The 26,526-nt window shown below is 39.6% G+C and overlaps 1 protein-coding gene across 1 annotated transcript in view; it reads left to right on the top strand.

Annotated features, from left to right (window-relative positions):
• AFF2 (ALF transcription elongation factor 2) overlaps positions 1-26,526 on the top strand; it is a 413,486-nt gene that overhangs the window by 267,180 nt on the left and 119,780 nt on the right. The window contains exons 5-7 of the mRNA XM_075835883.1: positions 3,119-3,205; positions 4,954-4,990; positions 6,962-7,013. Of these exons, the coding sequence (XP_075691998.1) occupies positions 3,119-3,205; positions 4,954-4,990; positions 6,962-7,013 (176 nt within the window). The remainder of the gene's footprint in view (positions 1-3,118; positions 3,206-4,953; positions 4,991-6,961; positions 7,014-26,526) is intronic.

Raw genomic sequence — 26,526 nt, 5'->3', positions numbered from 1 at the left:
CCAAAATTGGCTGGTGTAATAGGGCCTTAACTTGCCTATAGCCTAATCATGGCTACTCAATCTTTTCTATGGGGGCCTCACCAACCAGAACACGGTGAAGCCAGGACCGCACTATTGGTTGAATTCCATTCCAAAAGTTTTAGATATTACCTCAATTTAACTTAAAAGTTGTACCCTGATCAATAAAAATACATTAAAATAATTATAACATTAAAATAAGCACAAAAGGAATCTGTTATGTTGCTAAACGATTGGTGCAGCGAAAAAGGCTTTTGCATATGAGCGCTTCTGCCAAAAATGTCTCCCCAACTGTTCCTCACCAACAACTGGGGGATGCCTCACCTGTGAAGCCTGCCTCAAAGTTTGGGAAGCACTCATCTAAAGAACAAGCACCCCAAATTGAGATATTACATTATTTGGTATGGTCCCATGTTTAGCAATAAAAATCAACAGGGTTTCTACCAATAAGTTCAATATTACCATGGCATGATTCACAAATGGTTTGGTCCAAAGATCGTTTTGATATTTTTTCATATGTATAAAGTTCATTGGAAAAAGTAAGAACAAGTAAATTATAGGAAGAAAAAAACAAGAAAGTTGTGACTTGTGTTTTTTCTAGTTCATCCATTTTTAGTTCCATAAATTAATTTCACCGCAAACTAATAATGTGAAACATGAAAGTTCCGAAATGTTCCTACCATCTGGTTATTCAAGACGTTAATACAACTTTCCTTACAAGGCCATGTTATGTTTTCTATATTAGTTACTGTTTCCCTGCAATTTGCAGATCATTTTTTCCAAGCAGAAAGCCTGAATATTTCTGCATATTTCCTTATCAAAAGAAAGGACAAAATTGACACTAAAGTGAAAGAACACTTTGAACATATCTGAAAGTACAATCAAATGCTTCTCTCAGAATGATATTGAAATAGCTCAATATAAGAACTAGAAAATAATCAATAGGCCTGGATGATGATGGACATGGGCACTGATACTTGAGACTGCTCAACAGGAACACAGTAGAGCATCATATTTATATTAATATTGGTGGCTCATACTGGAGAACATCTAAATCCCCATCTTGACCTTAACCTGAGACTCCTGGGCCCCAATGCAAAATCTGTAAGAGGGCCCACAACTATTATTTGTCATTTATAGTATTAATCTCCACATAAGTGAAAGAAGGACCCGCTAATGACTCTAGGATATGGGTGCAACAGCATCTGTACCCCTATAGGAACTGTTGAGGTTCCCTGATGAGATCACGCTGTGCTGTGAGTACAGATGGACATGAATGGAGAGAAGTGTATGACGCTGATTGGTCACTAATTGGTCAGCATCATACACTCCTCTTTACCACGCCCACTTGGTCAAAAGTTAAAAAACACCCAGTTGGGCATTAAGAAACTAATTAGCATAAATCTAATATTGCTCATAACTTGCTCAAAAATTATAATTTTTCAAAATAAAAAACCACTGTTGTTATTTATATTACAGCGCCGATCAGATTATGTAGGAGATAGGGCACTTATAATCTGGTGACAGAGCCTCAAAAGAAAAGTAAATGCTTAACTTTTTTTGGCCATTTAACTACTGATAATGTTTTATAGATGAGAAAAATATATACTATAGCTATGTTCAATACAAGAGCGGAGGTGGTAGGGGATGATTTTAGGGTCTAATTAGGGTTCTGTTTCACAAAAACACTTTAGAGACTTTAAGTCCAACCTAAAACCCATCTGTAAAACCCATGTACAACAGGCACACTAAGGATTGGTTTACTATTAATTCAGGAAGATGCCCACACCAGTTTGCCGCATTGTCAGGAATGTCTACAATTCTATTATATTACAATTAACATGTTAATGTTAGTTATGTTACTACAGTTTGTATTCTTATGTGACCTACCAGGCACAGTTGTCTGTTATATCCATCCATGCCTCGCTTTGGATGATCACATGATGGGTTCATTTTATGGTGTTGCGTGTCAGCAACGTCAGGGATCACATGAGATGAAATCCCTTTAAATAAACGCTACAAACATTTTGACTTGGCACAATTTACTACAGCAACAGACGTTGCGTGGGAGAGCGATATACAGTCTTTCTGTAACATACATTATGGGATATTCTTCATTACTTAGCTTTTGCGTTATTCACATGTATATGGTTTTTCGCTACACGTGTAGTGAAACATGTCGGGGGGGCTGCTTGGTGTTTAATTCTTTGCTAGACTAGCAGTTGTACTTCAAATCTCTTAGTTTATTGGTGCTGGCACAGCGTACCACAGCCGCTGTTTGTTGCACCAATACATTTATGCACTTACCTTCTATATTCTAGTTGCGTATTACTACTCACCACATCCTGCTAGCTAACACTGACTACAATTTCCATTGCCCGCCAGCTACCGGGGTCTTTCTATTTGGTCATTTTTTTGGTACTCAACCCAAGTTACTGTAAAAAGCAATGTTATGAATGTGATGTGATGATCAAACTTACTTCCCATGGTACAGATAAGAGTCCGGTTAGGCTAGATCATCTAGGTGTATCGAGTGTAGCCATTTTTAAGGTCAGGTAGTTGGCATATTTATTGCATAATCTGATGGAAGCTGGTTTTTCATTGTCACTTAAGGCTGGATTCACGCGACCTATTTTCAGGCGTAATCTAGGCGTTTTACGCCTCGAATTACGCCTGATAACACGGCTCAAATACGTCGGAAAACATCTGCCCATTCATTTCAATGGGTTTGCCGACGTACTGTGCCGACGACCTGTAATTTTACGCGTCGCTGTCAAAAGACGGCGCGTAAAATAACAGCGTCGTCAAAGAAAGTGCAGGACACTTCTTGGGACGTAATTTAAGCCGTTTTTCATTGACTTCAATGAAGAACAGTTCCAAATTACGGCCGTAATTGACGCCTCGCAAAACGCGAGTACGAGCAATTACGTCTGAAATGCAGGAGCTGTTTTCTCCTGAAAACAGCTTCGTAATTTCAGACGTAATTGTCGATATCGTGTGCACATACCCTAACATGGTTGGTACATTTTTGAGCTTCTTAGATGTGTTGGTAGAACCCACCAGGTTGTGCTAAATGAGTTGTTGTTTTTTAATCCTACAGGAAATGACTCATTTGTGGCCCCCTCCTCTGACTGGAATTCACACCCCATGTAAAGCAGAGCAGTCCAAATTTCAGATTCCCAACAAGGTAAGCCCCAGTAGGTATTAATAATCTACAGTATATTATGTGCATTATAATCCCATTAATTATAATGGGAAAATCTGTTAACACACTTTTGGAAGAGAACCATAGGACCTTTCTTTCTAGCTATTTGTGCAAGTCCTAGGTCATGGACTCCCATGATGTCATCATCTGATATGTCTCAATGATGAGTCGGAGCATCTTTAAAGGTGAACGTTCACTTTAAACGGAACCAGTCACCATCATTTCACCTATTGAACTCTGCTCACCCCTCGCTGGTGGCTGCTGTCAAAAGTTTATTGCCATTATCCCCTCTACTAAACTTCTCCTCCGACCGTAAATAATGGTCTGCAAACATTTTGTGCCTTTTATGGTAATAAACCGGCAGCCACGTTCGTTCCTTCTTTTATGCCCGCCCACCACTGAAAACTGGTCTGCCCTGAATGCCGAAATCTCATCTCAGATAGCGCACATACGCCCTTCATGCATGGTCTGACACCCTTCCCTGCCTTGTCTGGGCCTCAAATCTAGTTACCGCGCATTCGCTGCTATGGTGTACTGTTGTGAGCATGCACCGGTACAGGACATCGATGCGCAAGTGCGATATTTCGTGTGTGCTGTGGGGAGACGAGGAGCTCTCAATTAAAATTAGGGCGGCGGGGTTAACTCGGAAATACTCGAGGATGAAGATATGATTCTTTTCAAACGAAGATATGACTCTTTTATGCTCATTAGCATACGACAAAGGAACACTAAAAAAAAACTGAATACTAAAGGTACAGAGCCGACTAAGAAGACAATTATAGGTTACATAAACATGCTTTTTCACCCACTACCACCAGATATTGCTGGTTTAATAGGTAAAATGCCGGAGACGGGTTCCCTTTAATGATGTTGAATGTGCCTCATGGGTAGATGCAGATCTAATATCCAATAAATAAGTGACCCGAACTGTACTTAGTCTACCATCGTGGGCTACCATTTTAGGCACTTGCTGAGGTTGACTATATATAACTGAATGGTGAAGCCTTTCCCGGTGGTCTAGCCTCATTTAGAAATAGTTTGAATTGAACATATTGCCATATTCTGATATTTAGTTTTTTTTCTAAACTTCTTTTCTGCATTTGTGCATAATTTCTAATTACATTTATTATTTATTTCGAGATTTTATGGTGCGTAATAGTATAGTGATGCTTCTGTAAGATTTCCATTGTGACCTTTGAAGAATAGGAAACAAGTGGAATACAAAGTAGAATTAATATCACTGTGTTTGTTACTACTATTAACACTAATACTATTGTTGTTACTCTAATATTACAGCAGATATTTTATGTGAATGGGGTGAGAGTTGCATAACTAGATGTTGTACATAAAAGAATTTACATTTTTTAGATGATATTTTGTACATTAGAATTTATTTTAAGACAAAACATTTACCTAAAACAGCTATAATGTATAATCCAAAGATCTTTAAAACTGTGTGAAGATAATAACTTCTGTGTAATGTTATCGAGATATGCGGCAAATAATGCATTTTGTACCATTTTAAATAATAATAACGTCTCTTTACATCGTGGTTATTTGTCCTTAGCGTGTACTCCCCACTCCAGTCTTATGAATTTATGATAAGGTTAAATATGTGATTGATAGAGAGAGATAATGCACAAGCCTCTAGCTATGTGACCTAAATCTTTATTTCTGTTCTAGATTATATGTGGATTACTGGTTTGATTTATTTATGTTTATTTTTACAGGACTCTCAACATCTGACCTCAGGATACAGCATACAAAGTAGGATTTTTGTTCACCTAGATGATTATATTGTACTGTGTACAGTGGATTTTGTACAAGATGCTTGTTTTATGAACCAGAATCGGTTATAATGAGGAGTATTTATTATTATCATTATAGTATATTTTATATTATAACTATACAGATGTAGTCATCTTTATTTTGACTTTTAACGCATTAAATACACAGTGTCAAGAAACTTTAACTTGACTTTTTCAATGGCTTTTTTTGTGTGATGTCACACTGCAACAAGTTATCAGTCAAGATAAACTTGGCTACTTCTGTACATACAGGTTGTTGTTGTTTTTGTCTCAGTGGATCCTAAATAGAAGACTATTATTAGGCTTCATGCACAAGGCCGTATTATGGCTCCATAGAAGTGTATGCTGCCCCTTCATAAGTCTCTGATCGTAGTGTATGTAGCAAAAAATGATGGCATGCTCTATCAGATGCTGAATTATGGTGTTTTTCTCCCCTATACATTGCTATACCTTTATAATAAAGTTCTGTACTGAGGTACTATATACTATGGAGCCTTGAAGACTCGATGGCTCTGCTGAGTGCATGACACTTAGTGCTTTCTGTTTTGGATCCAGTCCTTATATTGTCTGAAAATCTGCTTGAAATAAACTGCACCAAATTGCACTGTGTGGATTATGCCCTATGAACATCCCTTGTACCTTTGTAAGAGCCCCTGAAGAATTGCAAAAAATCTTTTTGTGGTGTGTTTAAACTCAGTTTTCACTGTATAACTCAGTTACAACCAACAGCCCAGACAGTTGAACAACCGGGGTGGTGGCTGATCTGTTTCTAAATGGTGACAAATATATGAAAATATGCATGACAGAATATTAGTGCCGACGAATATGGCAATTTATAGATTTCGTATAGGTCCATGTTAAATTGAACAGTCCTACCACTGATTCATAAATACATTACAGATTTGGAGACAGTGGTATCAGAAGCTTAAACGGGAGATGTCACTAGGTCATGTAAGTTGAACTTTTTTACTGACCTGAATAGCGCTTTCTCCCTGATTCCAGTGGTTTTTCTTTTTTTTCTGGACCTCCCCCGTTCCAGAGCTATGGCCCACCGTTGTGTTGGCTCCCTATATGCTATTTTGCTGTAGTTAGCCAACAGGGCATGAATTACCCACAAGCCGCCTCGTGGTCCAGGAGAAAAAAAACAGTGCTGGAATCAGGGAGACGGCGCTATTCAGGTCAGTTAGCCAGTTCAACTTTTATCACCTGGTGACAGATACTCTTTAACTTGAAACTTTTGGGTCTCAATGCAAAATCTGTAACAGGGTCCCAATCTGCCATTTTCAGTATTTATAGTACTGGTATCTTCTCAGGCACCAGGGCCAGGTGCAACTGTTACCTTTACACCCACTATAGCTATGCCCTGGTTGGCATTAAAACATGTGTGTCATACAGACTCCACTACTTATACATAACCCCTAATGGGCTAAGCTCCTCAGAGCCAGAGGATGTACTGTATATCTACTGTCATGGCAGAGGCATTCTTTAAATGTGCACATCTGGGAGATACAGTAGGAATGAAAGGGGTTGTCGGCTTTAGACAAACTATTTTCATGTGCTTAACTAGGAATGGTCATAATAGATGAGGTCTCCTGCTTACAACCCCCTCTATTAGCCAGAGATAACAGCACCCTGACCCCTGTGTTAGCCAGAGCCCTACAGAGTACCCTGTTTTACATTTTTATTCCATATTACCTTTAGCAAATCAGGATGGCAGTAAGTCAGACCTGCTAGTCTGATAATAGTATAAAATGGAGCCTATATTCAATTTCTGTTTGTATAGTTTTTAAATTATGCAATTGCTATATATGCAACTTCCTATAATAGAAGTAAAATATTTCCTTTACTATAATGTAATTTCTTGCCATATACTAGAAGAACAAGGAAAAATGTTTTAACATGTTTTATTTATTTTATTTTTTTCCCATAGAACGATGTGAAGTCACAAACAAACCTGCTGTGAAATCCATCCCCCAAAAGTCGTAAGTTATTAGGTTATCTCAGTTAGACCTGGTTTATACAATACATTTTTTTTCGAAAGTGGGATTAATTCAAAAGGATTTTATTTATATGCATATATCCTTTTTGGATCAAATTCCAATTTTGGCAAAAAGAATATGTGTCCGGCAAATACACCCCACTCCTTTTCAATCACAGAGGGATATTTACTTAGCGAAATGTGCCAAGAATGGAGTACTTGGCATGCACCAAATTTATGATATGTTCTTGACACTTTTTGCAGCTTTCTACATTATTTAGATTTTTAAATGGACATCATTTGAAAGGAGTGATAAAATGCGCCAAACTTGTTAAATATATGCAACATTATTTGGTGCAAAACACTGGCATATGTATATGTGCCAGCCATGAAGTGGCGTAGGAAGGTGAAGTGTGTTTAACACATCTAGCAAGTGACGCCAAAATTATTATGTCACGTCCATCTTTTTTTTTACATAAATTTGGTGAAAATTGTGCAATTTCTTTTCCTATTTATAATAACAATACAGCATATTTTACCTGGTTTGAACATTTTTCAGACATTAGAAATAAACATGTGGAATGAACACACTGTGTAATAGGATTTGACCACTAGCTGAATAATCTCTAATCCTTAAAAACACACGTTGTGGTTGCAGATAATCACCAACTGACACGTCAAGGCTGCTAATCTTAATTATTAAGAGGGAGCACAGATATTCCGCAGCTGATTATAGTAACATTTGCAAATTCTTGTCATTTACTCCTGCTGTTTTATGCATATTATTTCTACATGTGGGAAGGGGAATTTTTCTATTATGCCACGTGCAGATATATTGTAAGACAGTACTCTGTAATTTTACATCGTTCTTGCTTCTTTATTATCTGAATTAATAAGACTGAAAGAAAAAAATGTCTACATTGTCAAACATAACAAAACCATAAAATGTTAAAGAGGACCTGTCATGTTTTTTTTATTAAAATCACATACCTCCCCTTATTTTTTGGCCCTTCCGTTGTGCCGCTACAGCCCTTGCTCCGCTTGGCACGTAATATGCAAATTTTAAGTAACGGTACAGAGAGGAGGAGAACTCATCTCCCCTCAGTAGGCATTGCCTCTTGAATTACTGTGATGCTGTCCAATCAGAGTGGACAGCCTCACAGTGATGCAGAATACCCGCTATTATTGGACAGCGTCACAGTGATGCAGGAGACAGCTGTACCTTTACTCAAAATTAACATATTAGGCGCCAAGCGGAGCAGGGGCTGTAGCAGCAAAATGGGAGGGCCAAAAAAAAAAACAATTACAGCACTGGAATCGGGAGGACATCAGGACTAAGGGGATGTGTGTGTTTGTTTTTAAAAAAAAACATGACACGTCCTCTTTAAAGGGCATGTCACAAATGGTCGGCCAAATCTATTATTGACCCTGCTGCATTGATCAACTAATTGTCATGTGTCCAGATACTCTACCACCAAGCTCGATATCTAGTTAACGTGTGTCCCCGGCTTTAGCATACTTCTGTCATTACGTCCACATGAATCTCTTTGAAAAGCTGGCAAGTTATTTTATTCGTTCTCTGTACTAGAAGAGAAAAGCATTAGTTTCACGCAGCCATAAAATAGTCCATACTTTCTCCAACTGGCCGCATGGAGGCCATTGACTATAATGACTGTCCAAACAGCTGAATGGAAAAAGCTGAGCGGAGCCGACAACACTTTTCTAACACCACTGCCACTTCATTTTAGTAATCGCTGGGGTCACAGCAGTTGAACTCCCACCGATCTGACATTTGTGGTATATCCTATGCCACTAATGACTGTAGTAAGCCAACTTCTAGCAACATACAAATGAAGTAGGGCTGGATTTGTCATTAGGAGCTCATTATGATATTATGTGTTATCTGTAACATTCAATAGAACTCTGGAACCTAATGTGGTAATTTAATGGGGTATTGTGGTTTTAACAAACATTTTTATTTTTGTATAATGAAACTGATATCTTAATATACTTTCTGTATCAATACCTCAAGATTTTAAAGATCTCTGCTTGCTGTTATTCAAGAGGAACCTTCATTGTTTATTTTCAGTGAATAAAAACCTGTCCTGGTCATGTGATGGATACACAGGTGCACGTCTCGTTGCAGTACAGTACAGTTATCAGAGCTCTGTGTTGTAACGAGCCATGCACCTGTGTGTTTATCACATGACCAGGACAGATTTTGTCCTGGGAATGAACAATGAAAGTTTTTATTGAATTAATGAAATAAGAGATCTTGAAAACCATATGGAATAGATACAAATAGTATATTGTATCTACAAATAATAACATTTATTTGCTAAAAAGAGTGAGCTATAATGATGCACACAAAACAAAGGGTTGAATAACCTGCAACACTAAAGCAATTGTAAAGGATCTGCCAGGCACAGCTTCGGGGTTAACTCCCTTAATTAATCAGTCAGCACCTGAATCTACATCCCTGAGACTGACTCCAGCTTCCACCACTCAGGCTGGCAGGCTTAGGAGTGGGAGAGCCTATCGCAGCCTGGCCAGACTCAGCTAGCTCCTGCCCTCTGTCTATTTATACCTGCATTTCCTGTTCCTCCTTGCTTGTTATTCTTTTTCGTGTGGTTTCCTGGCCCAGCTACAGCTCCTTCTATTTTGTTCCTGCTCCATACAGACCCTGGCTTACTGACTACTCTTCTGCTCTTCGTTTGGTACCTCGCACACTCCTGGCTTGACTCGGCTCGTTCACCACTCTGGTTGCTCACGGTGTTGCCGTGGGCAACTGCCCCTTTCCCTTGCTTGTATTCCCTTGTATGTTTGTCGTGTTTGTCGTGCACTTACTGAGTGCAGGGACCGCCGCCCAGTTGTACCCCGTCGCCTAGGGCGGGTCGTTGCAAGTAGGCAGGGACAGAGTGGCGGGTAGATTAGGGCTCACTTGTCCGTTTCCCTACCCCCCGGTCATTACAGCAATATAAATAAAGATATATATATATATAGATAGATGATAGATAGATAGATAGATAGATAGATAGATAGATAGATAGATAGATAGATAGATAGATAGATATACTGCACTTGACCCGTTTCATGACCAACCCTCTCCTAGTGGGTGTCGATGGATTTTACACATGAAAGATCTCAGCATAATTGAAGTTACTTTTATTAGCTGGGAAATGATGATCTGTTGCATTATAGTTTCAACAGACAAGAAAATATATACCAGTTCATGCACATTGCCTATGTAAATCAAACAGAATGTGAAGGTAAAAAATACCGCAGAAAGAGGAATAATAAATGCATCTGAATACAACATGCTTGTAGAAAAATGTTATGGTTTAAGTTGCAGCAAGGATGAAGATGAGGAGGATTGCGGAAAGAATTCAATTTGACTGCACAATGTCTGTTACAGCCCATTTATACTGTAATACAGTTTCATCCTGAATATGTCCACTCTATAAAAGAGGTAAACTGTATTGCAACAAGATGCGGTGACACTCCACCTTTTTTCAGCAATGTTATGGGCTGTAGTCGGGACTTTCTTTAATAACATTTCATTAAAGGAGTCATCCCACCAGGATATCATCGATTAACACCCCCTTACAGCCACTACAAAAAGGACATAGACACTACACAGAGGACACAGGGCCAATACGTATTACATGGTAGCCCATTCACTGGATCAATGTGGCTGCAGGGGAAACGCGCAGATTTCAACAGCTTTCTTTGGCAATATCAGCTGATCAGCAGGTTCTAGCTGCAGGAACCTCTTCTATCAGATCATCCCTTGGGATTCCTAAGGGGACAACAACTTTAATATAATCCAATTGAATTGAAGGCTTGTAGTCACAGGAGCTTTTCCAGAATAATGTAGGGCAGCCGGGGAAATTATTTATTACCTCACAGACTTGTCAAATTATCTTGCCTGTTTTATCAAAGCCTGTGTGATTTATGTCACTGGTAACAGGCAGCCATAAACAGCGGAGTAGAGCAACTAGTCATTTTAAAATTCCCTCCAAGCCTGTTATGGTACAACACCCTAACTAGTAGATTTTGTTGTCCACAAGGCCCAATAGCTGGACTAGCACAACCAGGATACTAGTGGATCCTCCTGTGGGCCGAGGCACAGACATAATAATGGGCCCCAAATGTCTAGCAGTAGACAATCACATTTAGAGCTGATATTACAATCACTTGCCACTAGGGTCTATTTCATATGAGTTGATTCACAAATAACCTATTTGACTTTATTGATGATGTAATAAATTTATGTAATTATTTGATTCTGTTTTAACGTGAAACAGGTCAATGTGCTAGCTACACCTGTAGGACCAGTAATATGGAGTAGAGATCGGTTTAATATTTTTGACAACCTTGTATGACATTAGTGACACCCCAGCCTAGATCTTATCATATAACAGTACAATTATCAGGTACTATATATACAAAGCCTTAGTATGGTACCCAAGCTCATTTGTGGTACTGGGAGTATAATGTGAACAGTGAGTAACATATTTGCTGCACTTGCTGAGTATAACAGTCGTATCTTATCCTTGTAAATAAATTCATTTCAGTTACAAACAGATAATAATTGGTGTTCTATAAGGTCAGGTTTGCAAAGGGCAATTTTTGACCATTTTGGTTGCCTTTTTTTTATCCCATGCCAAACTAGGATAATAAAGGAAGGAGAAGAATAAATGAAAGACTTAAACTTCTCTTTTTGGTATCCACTCCTTATTTTGGCTATAAAATAATGCAACTGCACTCTGCAAACCTGGCCTGAGATAGCCGTAGGTAATATTTTATGTCTCCTTTAATTTTGTAAACTGAAACGGACGATTAATACGACACTGTACTCTAACCCTAGTCTTCTTGACTTATTATTTATCAGGGTTAGGTGAGCAAGTAAACCAGTTAATCTGTTGCCTTATTTACCAGATTTACTTAACATGGCAAATATCTACTGTATTTTACTCTTGTCATTAAAATGCAGATATTATAGTCGAATATTGATTGTCTTTTTTGCTGTCTTTTTTGTACTTTTGTGAGATGTCCTTCAGACTGCTCCCAAAATCAGGAAGGGCTGTATATCATAAAGCTACTCCATATCCAAATTGGCTATGGAGCATGGTTATATAAAAAGTGCAGGACCCATTAAATTGTGAAATTATGAATTCACTTTGTTCATCTTCTAGAAGGATATGATTTTTCCTATATGTCTTATTGTTACTTTTGTCTAAGCAGATTATATCTAGATGAGAAGTTTCTGTCATTTCCCTATACCACGAGTATGTTTGTTTTGACATCATGCCTGAGAACCAGCCATGGGTAGGTTTGAAGCCTGGTGAGAGTGTTTGTTAACCTACAGCGTTTCATCTTAGCCCATTAGTCAGGTTTTGTTGCCGCCAATAATACAGTGATCCTCTTACCCTTAACTTCTCCATACAGAATCACTGCTGCCTGATTTCTTTTAAATGTTAATTTTCACATACTCCGTTGAGCGTACGTAGATCATTATGCAAACTAGTGACTGTTTTTTAACCTTAGGATGTTCCCAAGACACTTCTCTGGTACTTCTTGTGCAGTCCTGACAGTAAAAGCTTCATGTATTTACGTGCAAATTATGCAAAGTGGGCAATGGCATTTTATTAGGGCTTTGAGAAGTGGATTCCATTCAAAGAGACTGAGACCTGTGTAAAATCTTAAGGTTATTTCAAGACATCAGCACCCATTTAGTCCATCTTTATTAAATTTCATCCATTCCCCATATATCCTTCTTGCAGTTATAGATTTGGTGCAGATTCTGATGCATTTTCTGGAATTGGATAACAAAAAAAAAAAAAAAAGGAGATATATAAGTCTTTTCTTTATAGTTCTCCTCTGTTTAGGGTTGAATTCCAACTTTAGCTAACAAAAAAAAAAATTAATAACAAACAGAACCCAACCTAAACTGTTTGGCCTTAAGCTGCTTCAAAAAGTAAATGGGGAAAACCTGTGAGAAAACTGAACAAACCCCAACAGATAATGCAGGTTGAGGTTGTAAAAAATGCAGTGTACCCTAAAACCAATAAATATCTGACATATTAATCTGCATCTCAATGGTTTGTGTGGGCACTGGCTATACTTCTCCATTTAGGTAAGGGTAACCCACCTAAAGGTTATACCAAACATTACAAAGGTTGGGTAGGTCCGATGAAGAGTAGCTATGGGACCCTCATTACCCTAATTTGAACTTCTCATATGGATTCATTGTGATATATGTAACTGGTATATATAAATATACGGTCTCATTTACACATAGAATAGCTATGAAGTCCAGACTTGCACCAGTATCATACTAAAAATCATTACATAAACACTAAAAAAATTATTTGTAAAAAAGAAAAACGGAGGCACATGGGGATAAAGTATGACCACCATATAACAGATCTGTATGAAATGGATCTATAATATGTCAGAGAGCATCAGGCCTTAGTCTGCAACCCGTTTTCAACAGGATACAGCTGAAGTTACGTTAAATACTAAATATATAGGCTTGTTTCCCCTGCGCCAAGTGTTACTTATATATCCCAGATCGCTTAATTTGTTTTATTATTTCATGCTTTCACATGAATAGTTACAACATGATGTCTTGTAATAAGTTTTAGGAAACTGTTTTATATCAGAGTATTTTTTAAATAAAACCATTTTAACAGACAGGTTTAGGCAATATTATATTAAATCGCCAAGTTACCACAGAACAGTAATTGGAACTTGGAAAATGACGTTCTCATGGCAGCTTTATGAAATGTAATACTGGTCTGCAGCAGTGAACTCTACGGTGAGGTTGTTTAGCGAGGAATACCTAATTGAAATAATATGTGTTAAGTTAAACTTCCTTACCAACCGTTTCTCTAAGTGTCAGTGAATATTTTGTTTTCTGGGAATGATGGGATTTCATACCCAAACTTTGCATTGAGAGCATGATTTATTGTAAGTAGTTTATGGAGCAGGAAAAAATGAAGAAGAATATTAAAGGCTAGTAACAGAGGCAAAAACGGTATATTTATTTTCTCCTGAGACAATCTTCGAACTCCCTCCCAAAACCTTACTAACCTGAGGGCGAGGTTTTGGTTCTTTTGACAACCTTGTGGATTTCACAGAGTTGTGTCATGCTCCATTTAATTATCTTTATTAAGATAGATAGATAGATAGATAGATAGATAGATAGATAGATAGATAGATAGATAGATAGATAGATAGATAGATAGATAGATAGATAGATAGATAGATAGTGGGTGCGTAAAAAAATGGCCCGTCGGAACAGAACGCCGTTTTTCCCATCAAAGTCAATGGGCAGATGTTTGGAGGCGTTTTGCTTCTGATTTTAAGGCAGTTTTTTGGGCATTTACGGGCCGAAAAATTGCCAAAAATAGGTCGTGTGAACATACAGTCTAAGGGGTTATCTCACGACAAACATTTGCCACCTATCCATATGAAAGGTAAAAAATGTCTGATCGCTGGGGGCCCCACCGATCCCACCACTGAGAACCCCACCAATCACTAGCATGCGCACTACTGCTCTAGTCAAAGCTTATAGGTCTGATGGAGATACAAGTACATCTCTCAGCTATCTCCGTCAGTCCTATATACTTTGAATGGAGCAGAATTGCACATGCATGAACACCACTTTTTTTTATAAATCTTCCGGCATGGGGGTTCGGGACCCCTATTCTTATGAACGGTGGGAGTGTCAGAAGCGGTGCCTCTAGCAATCCTCCACAAGAAGTGTTCTTCCAATCAAAAGCTACAATATACAGCATAGTTTATTCCAGTGTTTCCCAACCAAAACTAACTAACACAAGTTCCAGAAAACACTTTGGGGGAGATTTACTAAGCAAAATGTGCACGAATTCTCAGAAAAAAATTCAGCCAAAGAGTGGAGTACATAGTGTGCAGCAAATGTATTATGTTTTTTAGCCAATTTTTGCCCTTTCCTCTACAGTTTTGAAAGGGTTTAGATAAAGGGAGCATGGCTAATAGGAGTTGTATATGTGTGCACCATGTTTTGTGCCAAATATTGGTGTAATGTACCCAGCCATGATGTGGTGTAAGGAAGAGGAATCAGTGTAACATGTTTAGTGAGTGCAACATTTTTATAAATTTGGCGCAATTTGTGCCATTTTTGCTGAATCATAAAATTATATATTTTACAACAATATTAATAAATCTCCCCCCATTTTTTCCTAAATAGAAGACAGCACAGGAAAGTTTATGAGTCTTATGACGGCTATAGGACCATTCCTAAGGCTAGTGCTAGATTGAAGTAGTCATTAGACAATGTTACTTGGCTTCTACTGTCACTTGACGATATATCCCATATATTTAAGAAGTAAAAAATGACAGTTCACACATGTAGCAGTGCTGAATGTGTACATCTTTGTGAAATGTGCTTTCTGATAATAATTATACAACAGTTTTACCTGTTGTCCTACGTAAAGCTACAGACAAAAAATTATCACATGACAATGAGATAAGACAAATGACAAACTTAGCACCGCTACATCTGACTTAGATTGACTATGTCTAAACAGTTAGGATGTGGATGTTGATGTGGATGCTAATTTGGATATTGTCAAGACTAAGAGAGTACATTGTGAAAGCGTGGTCTGTAAGTTTAACAGATAGAATAATTGGCATAATTTTCCCATAAACTAAAGACGTCTTGAAATGACCCTTGTGGGAGTTTTTTCTTTTAATAGTCCTGCTATATCACAAAGTAAAGTATTGTGCTAGACAATTCAGTATCTCAGAATGCATGCAACACATATTAACTATATATTTTTTTAAATCTAATAAAGATAATGATATAACACAGCAATATGACAATCTGTTACAAGAATAATATAACAAGCTGCCGTAGCCAGGGGCGTCACTTCTTATTAAAACCGGTACGGATATTTAACAAGAGAGCTGCCATGCTCTACATTTATGAAGACTAAATAGCACCCTCCTATACAAATATAAAAAGAGAAGGTTTAATGTGAGCAATTTGGTGTCATTCTGCTACCCGCTCAGACATTAGAAAATTTGGGGATTACATTAATGGGTGTAATCTGGAATTCTGGAATAGGAGTGGCAAAATGGGGCAGATCTACTAATACTGTCTACATTTTAGACAGTGTAAACATAGAAAAGGCAGTCAGAAAGTGTGCAAAATTTATCAAGGTGGTGCCTGCTGTATGATAAATTTGTCTCATCCGGCTAGACATGTTAAACACTTTTTGCTTCCTTATACCTTCTCTAAGTTGGCTTCGTTTATGCCCGTTTGTTGCACCAAAATTTTGGTACACAGATTCGCATTTTGTGCACGCTCCACTCTGCAAGACTACATTCCCTTTGACGCTAAGCCACGCAGAAAAAAGTGTCTAAAACAGTTAATAAATGTGGCGCACAGCATGTACGGCAGAATTCTGGCTCACTTTGAATATTAAATCTGCCCAAAAGTGCCCAAATAACTGTGCCATACAGTGGCAAAATCAGCAGCCACTTTCCCTTCAGTAGCAGCCATGGTAGAGTCCTGGACATCAGGGGCAAAATATGAGCACTTTGTCAGGGCAGGGTTTTCAGTGGTCCAGTGACTGTGTACCCCAAGAAGTTTTAAACCTGGAGCCCTTTGGGCCAATTGCAACTCTCAAAGGTCCCTTATAGATTAGTGTAAGTTAGGCATTAGTATTTTGAGTAGAGCTCATACAACAGTCCTAAATATATATTAAAATTGTGGCTACCTCAGTCCCACTGCTGTCAGTAGTAAGCCGGATGCTGTTACTATAGAAGTCTATGATACAGCTCCCTGCACATTGTTGCATACATAAGATGGGTCAGAACCATTTGTGCATCCTATATTTAAGGCTGCTCAGAGAGGCCAAATGTTAATGGCACGTAACGGGTTTGTCTAGTTTAGAAAACAAATTTATATTTACCCTATAACGGACTTCTGAGTTAATAGAGGGGAGTTCAGGATCCTCATCTTTAGGCAAGAGTGAAGAGCGGTTACTAAGAGCGTTTCCCACTCTGGAGGATCTGATCTTTCCATTCATATGAATGGGAATTGCGTAATGCTTAATTTCCCCTTGTGGTTATGCGGCAGGAAATGTAACACTTACTGCCAGGTTTCCCCACAGATTACAGCTGATTGCAGGCGGTCTCAACAGGGGGGACAATTTAGCCTTTAGACAGTTCTGACCTGAAGTAAATGTTGCCAATGACCGATTTGTGGCCAATTAAACAATATGCAAGATCACTTAAAGGGGTGTTTCATCTTTGTATCTGACAATCTTGGTCTGTGCTTGATCATATATATTTATATAATGTTATTGAGCCAAATGTACTACTAGATGACCAATCATTCATCTGACGGCTGATTTACCTCTAATGTCTATAGCCAGTAGGATATAATTGGACTTATCTCCCGGGGGAGTTGTGGCCTGTCCTTTTATTTGAATATGTTAATGAGAACAGGTTTGAGTGTGAATTGTGTGCTATCATGACAAGGAAATGGGTGGAAAAAGGGAAGACATTACATTAAGTCTCGTGTGTAAGCATATTCCAGATATACTGTAACACCTGGCTCTCTAATGAACCAAACTTAAGGCCCTTTTACACGGGCCAATGATCGGGCAAACAAGTGCTTATATGAACGGGCAAACAAGCGTTCATTGGCTGATCTGCTCGTTTATGCAACAAGAAATATTATTGTTGTAGACAGCACATCTCCCTCTGTAACCAGGAAGGTGAGCTGCTGACATGATAGAAATGTATGGGGACAAACTATCGTAGTAACGATTACTCATCCCCATACATAACCAATTATAGCTTCTTGTAAAAAGAGCAAACGATTGCCGATCAACGAGCTGCGTCATTGATCGGCGCTCGATTTCACGGCCCATATCGGGCCGTGTAATAGGCCCTTTACAGTACCATAAATCCATATGATACTATAGGTTTGGTTGAGTACAACCACATGGGTCCGAAGTGTTACATCCAGAAAGTGGACAGTTCATCATAGGTACAGTACGCCCCCCTGAACAGACCCCCTAGTCTGTCAGTAAATAATGATTAGGTGAACCTTATGATGGAAGTTGGGAGATTGTGATGTCAGTTGCATATTTGTATGAAGCAGATACTGAACTTGCTACTAGTCACATCAGAAAATAACCCTATTGAACTTGAACACATGTTATTGAGAAATATCCAGCTTGTATGACTTCAGGACCCAATTATCTTCTTCCTAAGCAGGGATATTTGTTGTGGTTAATTAAAGGGAAAATATTGTAACTTCATTTATGTTTCCCTTCCTTTGTGTCTCTATTGCTTCGGGGTAATGTCTTAGGACTAACTCATTTGCTAAACAGATTTTTGTTTTTAATCCTGATGAGATTAATCCTTTTTTTTTTATTGCCCATACTTGCTTTTGATAATTGTGACCTCTTTCTGTTATTTCAAAGGTTTTTACCCGAACTCCTTTGTTTACGTGAATAATTCATGTAGGGGCTTGGCTTCCTGTTTTATATTTTTGTTTTTGAATATTTATTTACAAGTACCAACTGTGATTTGGTGTACATTTCACAATATTGGAATTTTTGATGTTTTTTTTTTTTTTGTTTGTTATGGTTTGATTTTTGTCCACTTTAACCCGTTAGTGACCGACCCATAGTCTTTTTACGTCGGTCACTAACGGGCCTTATTCCGATGCCATAGACGTTTTACGTCGCGGCATCGGAATAAGTAAACAGAGCAGGGAGCTGTCAAATCTCCCTGCTCTCAGCTGCCAGAGGTAGCTGAGGGCTGGGAGCGTTCCTGCTCTGCCGGGTGAGATCGATATCAGTATCGATCTCACCCGTTTAACCCCTCAGATGCGGTGCTCAATAGCGAGCACCGCATCTGAGTGGTTTTGGAGAGAGGGAGGGAGCTCCCTCTCATCCCACTGACACCCGGCGATACGATCGCCAAGTGTCTGTGTCTCCAATGGCAGCCGGGGGCCTAATAAAGGCCCCCAGGTCTGCCAGTAATGAATGCCTGCTAGATCATGCCGCAGTATTTTAATTTGCAGCACGTCAACAAATAGCAGATGTTGCAATTTTTGCAACGGAAAAGCCATGATTCCACCGCAGAAAAATGCAACTCAGATAAAAAAAATCTTATACTTACCCAGAAGCAGCGGTCACATGGGATTAAACATTATCCCAGGAGGTCAGGCTGCAGGATGTCAGAAGTTAAGTATGTGTTTGTTTGTTTTTTTTAAACGTGCAGTATTCCACAGCGGACATTCCGGCCGAAAAACTGCACCATAATTTGGTGCGATATTTCGGACGGATTTCCCTGTGTGCTCTTACGCAGCGTATCCGACCTGTGTGAACATAGCCTAATAGGGATAAAAGTGTTAATCAGCGACTGTAGGGTAGGGTGTGGCGGGGGAGAGTGAGACATGCGCTGCAAGTATAAGTACAAAATTTTTTTAAAACTGCGGAACATGAACTTATAAGTTACAGCAATTTTTCTTTTTTTTTTAAACTTAATTTCTTTTTTAAATTGTTTTTTTTTTTGTCCTATAAGGCCGGGTTCCCATGGATCAGATATGCTGCGTAAAAATCACGCAGTGTATCCGACCTGGCACCAAGAGCACGTGTCATCCGAAAAATCGCACCACAATGCGGTTTTTCGGACAAAATTTCCGCTGAGTAAAAAAGCGCTCATACCCCCTCCCTCCTTTGATGTTCGTTCAAGGCCTCCTACGATGATGTTGCAGGCCATGTGACGCTGCAGCCTGTGATTGGTCACATGGGATAAAACGTCATCCCAGGAGGCCGGACTGCAGGAAGAAAGAGGGCGTTCTGAGTAAGTATGATTTATTTTTTTCGAGTTGCAATTTAAGCGGCGTAATCGCCACAAAAGTCGCAACACTTGACTTTTTGTTGCGGGCTTTGCATCCCCATTGAATTTAATAGGGAAAAGCTGCAACAGAAAATGACCAAAAACGCAGCATAAATTGACATGCTGTGGAATTAAATTCCGCACCACAAGTCAATTTATTAACGTTTATGCTGCATTTTTTTCCGTAGCGTGGGCTTGAGATTTTATGAATCTCATCCACTTGGCTGCTACTTTAAATGCTGCGGAATTTCCGCACACAATTCCGTTGCGGAAATTCCGCAGCGTTTACGCTACAGGGGAACCCGGCCCTAGGGGGCTGGACTCTGCAATCCTTTGATCACTTCTATAATACACTGCAATAGTCCTGTTTTGCAGTGTATTATTGCCTGACAGTGTAATATTAGAACCTGCTTTAGGCACATACACTTGGCAGGTCTTTGTTAGGCACCCAGATGCCATGACAACCAATTGGTGCCCTGCGACTGATGGGAGCGCCAATGAGGTGACAGAGGGAGCTCCCTCACTCTGTTAAGCACCTTGGATTCCGGAAGCAATATTGACCATAAAATCTAAAGGGTCGAAGGCTGTTACGCCGAAAAGTCATCTGTAAGTTATGGTGGTTTGTGGCAACAATAGAGTGGAAGGGAATAAACATTTTAAACAAGGACAAATTGTCACCATTTTAAAGTTCTCTACTTGTTGTCAGTAAATGGAAACATTCTTATCCTCCTCACACATCTTACAGTTTGTTACAATGTTTCTAAGCAGACGAGAGCGATCAGCCTAGAGGAGAGAGTTGTATGTTAATAATTTTCTTTAATTCCTTTGGGGTTGCTAAAACTAAAAGATTACGACAAACCCTCAACCATGAGCAGAACTAGTTCAGGATGGGTTTACAACCTCTCAATGTAAACAATGAATGTTTTCATTCACTGACGGCAAGGGTTTTTTTTTTAAATATTAAGCACACAGTATATTAGAAAGTTTCATAACTTTTAATTAATCAATGATTAAATTTTATTTATGTGAGACTGGACGACTTCTTAAATTTAGTGGATAAACTATTAATGCCAAGCATCTTAACAGTAATTAAAGGAGAAACCAACTATATACTATCTAAGGAAAAACATGCCCTCATATAAAATAATTTCCCCAAATTGCAGTGCTTTATGTGTGTTTGTTCTCCGCTGTTGCATGCATTTTCCTGGCACTATTAATTATAGTAATTTCCAGATCCATGACCTTTTCAGAGAACTAGATGACTAAGTCACAGTCCTTTTGAAATCATGCTCCGTTAATGCTTGCTCCTAATTAGAAAATCGTATTTCAAGTAGCAATCATTCAGATCTACCCATAATCTTCTGTTCCCGAAGGGCTGGCATCTTTTTTTTTTTTTCATCTTTTAAAACCATAAAAAAAAATTATCACATGCACTACAAACCTAATTGAATACATTTTCCCGTTTGAAATTAAAACAGTGGTTAAATCTAAAATTCTAATTTGAATGTAGTGAGTAAATTACACCAATCAGTCATTTACATTATAAATGTCCTTCCCAAATTCTGTATCTTAGATTTTGTTGAGCATTTTCCTCCAGTATTGGAGATGTGTTTTAAACATTTAATAAAAACTGAAAAAATAAGCTTTTCATGTTAGTAAATTACCGTAGTTGAAATAAAGATATAGAAAGCTGTTAAGACTGTATGTTTGTGCAATAAAAATTTATCAATTATAACAGCAAACAACTGAGTGGGTTACAGCAATCTCTATGGGAAAGGTTATGTACAGTAATGGAACGTAATGTACTTTAAGAAGTATTAAAATTTACATACTCTAATATAATTTGTATTTGCATAGATGGCAATTCCCTTATATACATTTGTTATTTGAATGCCTCTGTTTACATGTGGGAGTTTTCCCTAAAATAATGCAATAAATTAAACTACTTGCAGCTTCTCTGAAGATTATTAGCGGATATAGTGTGCAGGGAATGGTGGCCTGCATTTGGCTTTTGGACTAACAGGGCAAGAACGGGGACCTTCCATTGTCCTGCTCTTTTAAAGGGGCAACCCTTCTGTGAGTGAGGACCCACTAGCAATCAGTTGATCAACAATAGTCCAGCAGCTGAAACCCCCAGAAATCATATTTTTTTGCTGGGAGAATCTGCTAGCAGCGTCACATCTCTCCTGCAGCGGCAGCTGCTGGAGAAATCTGGTATTGCATTACTCCCTTTGAAATTAATAGGCTACCATATAATGCATGATGGCAGTAAGTCCTCCAATGGGCGTTCTTTGTTAGCGGCTCTCTGTTATGGCTAATAGATCCATGACGTCCACATGCCTTAATAGAGCAACCCCTAAAAATGAATCTCTTACTTGTGAAAGGAACAATTCAGGTGCCTGTCAAGGGAACATATATTTGTCAGCATGCAAACAGTCAGTTCTTGAAGTAGATGTGTTTGAAGCAGGAAAAGTTATCTCCCTGCTCTCCCTGCCACATGCTCTAAAGCAGGGGTTTCAAACTCGGCCGGGTAAGTGGGCCACATATAGAAAAAATGGGAAGTTGACAGGCCGCATTACTTTCAAGTTTGATACAATACAAAATTATTGTTAATCAATTAGTTATTTGAAATACTATAACACTATATTACCATAATAATACCGCTAGGTTTAAAATTTAAGAGAATTCTCCACGTGCTTATTTCAACAATCCAGTTTTCCAGTTTAAGTGTCGCTAAATGTAGTACGGTGGCACAGTTGTCAGCGTTTGGCAGACACACGTCATGATTGGGCAGCCCCTTTTTAGATAGTGCCACAGAGTCCTCTGTAGATAATACCACAGAGTCCTCTGTAGATAATGCCACAGTGCCCTCTGTAGATAATGCCACAGTGCCCTCTGTAGATAATGCAACACACCCTTAGATAATGCCACAGTGCCCTCTGTAGATGCTACCACAGTGCCCTCCATAGATGCTGCCACAGTGCCCTCCATAGATGCTGCCGCAGTGCCCTCCGTAGATGCTGCCACAGTGCCCTCCGTAGATGCTGCCGCAGTGCCCTCCGTAGATGCTGCCACAGTGCCCTCCGCAGATGCTGCCACAGTGCCCTCTGTAGATGCTGCCACAGTGCCCTCTGCAGATGCTGCCACAGTGCCCTCTGCAGATAATGCCACACACACCCCAAGTAGATTGCTCCATTGGGGCTACCTCTAGGAGTGGAATCCCCAGCCAGAGCATTGCCAACGCTTTGGCTGGGGATTCCTTTGCTGTTGGAGCCCCTGACATAACTGTCCATACACTGTGACAACAGGGGATCTTCCTGGACGGGAATGTGATATCAGGGGCAACCCCAGAGCTGGTGTCCCAGAGCAGAGCACTAGTATAAGCTCTGCACCGGACCTCTGAGGAAGCCACTGACATCAGTATCCATATATGGACATTGATGTCAGGGGCTTGCCCAGAGCTAGTGTCCCGGAGTAGAGCCACTTCTAGCTCTCTGCCTGGGATTCCAGCTCTGCTCCTGACATCACTGTCCATATATGGCATGGATGTCAGGGGCAACCCCACAGCTGGAGTCCCGGGCAGAGCGCTAGTAGGCTCTTCCTGGGACTCCAGCTGTGCTCCTGACATCACTGAGACTCCTGCTCCAGGGAAGGCACTGACATCACTGTCGATGTATGGATAGCGATGTCAGAGGCTTCCCCAGAGTCACGGAGCAGAGCCTATACTAGCGCTCTGCCCTGGACTCCGCTCTGGGGAAGACCCTGACAACACTGTCCATATATGGACAGCGATGTCAAGGAATTCCACAGAGTCCCGGAGCAGAGCCTGTACTAGCGCTCTGCTCGGGACTCCGCTCTGGGGAAGACCCTGACAACACTGTCCATATATGGACAGCGATGTCAGGGAATTCCACAGAGTGCCGGAGCAGAGCCGATACTAGCACTCTGCACAGGACTCCGGCTCTGGGGAAGCCCCAGACATCGCTTTCAATATGAGGACAGCGATGTCAGGGAATTCCCCAGAGTCCCTGAGCAGAGCCTATACTAGCGCTCTGCCCGGGACTCCAGCTCTGGGGAAGCCCCAGACATCGCTGCTAATATGAGGACAGCGATGTCAGGGAATTCCACAGAGTCCCAGAGCAGAGCCTGTCCCGCGGGCCACAGATGACTGCCCCAGGGGCCGCATGGGGCCGCGTGCTTGAGACCCCTGCTCTAAAGGGTGGGAAACACACACTTCCTGCTGGATTTCCTCGCTCATCCCTCACTCATCAAAGCAGCTGGCAGGTAGAGCAGTGAGGTAAGATCAGTGTGGCTGGTTATTAGTGACAGACTAAACAGTCTGTTGTAGAAATACCCAATGCAGATATTGTATGCATCAGGTTTCAGGAGCAGGAGGATGAAGTGTCCCCCACACAGAGTAGCTGTATTTAGTTTATATGGCACTGAATACGGATTTTCCCTAGCAACAGCCAGTAGCGGAGGGTAGGGGCAGCAGTTCAGGAACAGTTTTTCCATGAAAGGAGGCTGGATTGGTTAATAATGTACAGATGTAGCCATCTTTATCTTGACTTTTGATGCATTAAATACACAGTGGAAAGATCCTTTATCTTGACTTTTTTAATGACTTTTCAATGGCTTTTGTTGTGTGATCTCACACTGCAGAAAGTTATTACAGTCAAGATAAAGATGGCTACATCCGTATATTGTAATATTTCCTGAATTCGCCTGCCGTATACATTACTAATTAAAAAAAATGAAATGATAGTTATCCTTTAATGTTTGCCTATATACCATACAGTATACCTAGTCCATGGACAATGTATGTTCATAAGGACCTATTTATGTATCCTGTCCATATGGATGAGCACATAGAGATGTAGCAAACCTTATCTTGACTCTGATAACTTGCTGTATCGTTATAATTTAGCACTTAAGCCAATGAAAACCATTGATAAAGTCAAGTAAAGGTTTTTTCTACCGTGTACATAACGTGTTAAAAGTCAAATCAAAGATCCCTACATCTGTATGTATATATAATTTATAGTTACTACACAGTTTTTTCACGTTAAAAATGTAATTTGGAGAAATGTACTGTCTTAACAAAAAAATGCAACAAAAAATAACAATAATATTGAGCAATAATGGGCAATCCCTCCATATGTGGCATAAAAAGCAGGCGTAACTTTGTACTAGTTAGATGTGTAAACTTACACAACATAAAACTTTCATTGAGGATATTCTAAGCAGAATAAGGGCAAGAAGAAATTCTTAGACTCAGAGGATAAATAAAGCAGTCCTGCTGGAGGCTTAATCCTGAGCTGATTTCTTAAGAGAGGTATTAGAAAAAGATCTTTTTTGGGGGCTGAACTTTTTCTCGAGAGACTTTCTTCACTTAATTGGGCCTATTTAATTTTAAAAGGTTACAGTCTCATGTACCCCTCCGGCAAGAAGTCTTACGAGTTTTACTCACATTATTGAGTGATTATTGACAGAGTTCAGGCTAACTGACTTTACGCGCTTAATTCCTAGCAAATTTTCTAAATCTGCTCTTTAGTGCTGCAAATAAATCAGATTTCCTCTTGAAGGCAGTCTGCAGGTTTGTAACCCAGCCAATGAAACTGACGTGTCCAAATGAAAGGCTATCATACGACTATTCTTTTTTTTTCTTTTATATTTGTTTCACTATTTACAAGCATTCTCTATATTTGCATTTGCTGTTAATGTGTCTGACCACCCATGCTTTAGTTGTGGTATATTATTAATGAAAATCTGAGATAATCCAAAAATCAGATCATTCACAATTTAAAGTTGTTGTCCAGGATTAGTAAAAAAAAGAAGCTTTTTTTCAAAAACAGCACCACTTTTGTCCATGGGCTTTGTTTGGTATTGCAGTACAGCCCAGTTAATTTGACATGCACACGACTAGTATTATTCTCTAGCCAGTTAAAGCAAGTGGACGCCAATCATAACATTTCACGTAGATAAACTTTCATAGGACTAATACAGTAATCAGTGTCCGCAGAGTGTAGGTTCATCATCATGTTGGTGGTAAGTTTCAGGAAGTATCAAGTCATTACTAAAAATGAGAACCTGTTGCAGGGACATTCTTCTTTTAGTATAAGACACCTATTTCTATGTCTGTACATTGGAAGCTAAGCTAGTAGGAACAATTTACACCTACTAAAAAGTGCCCTAGAATGACATTGGATGGGCTAGAAGAAGTAAATCCACACCTTACTTTTCATTAACTCTACTCTTTTAATATAATTTTACTTGAATTTCTTCTTTTAAAGTGTAACAAAACCTTCAACAAAGTTTTGATCGGTGGGGGTCCAAGCACTGAGACCCCCACCGATCGCTAAAACAAAACAGCAGAAGCGCTGGGGTGAGCACTGAGCCGCTTAGTTTTTGAGTGGCTTTAATCGGAAAGCCGATGTAGCGGTTTACGGGCCCAAAGACTTTCTGTTGAGTCCATACACCACTGCAATGGCATTTCAAGAAAAGCCAATCAGAAACCAAGCAGCTCAGTGCTCACCGAGCGCTTCTGCCGCTTTGTTCTAGTGATCGGTGGGAGTCTCAGTGCTCGGACCCCCACCGATCAA

This window comes from Rhinoderma darwinii, chromosome 8, assembly GCF_050947455.1.
Source record: "Rhinoderma darwinii isolate aRhiDar2 chromosome 8, aRhiDar2.hap1, whole genome shotgun sequence".
Classification (NCBI taxonomy): Eukaryota; Metazoa; Chordata; class Amphibia; order Anura; family Rhinodermatidae; genus Rhinoderma; species Rhinoderma darwinii.
This window is presented reverse-complemented; position numbering and strand designations above follow the sequence as displayed.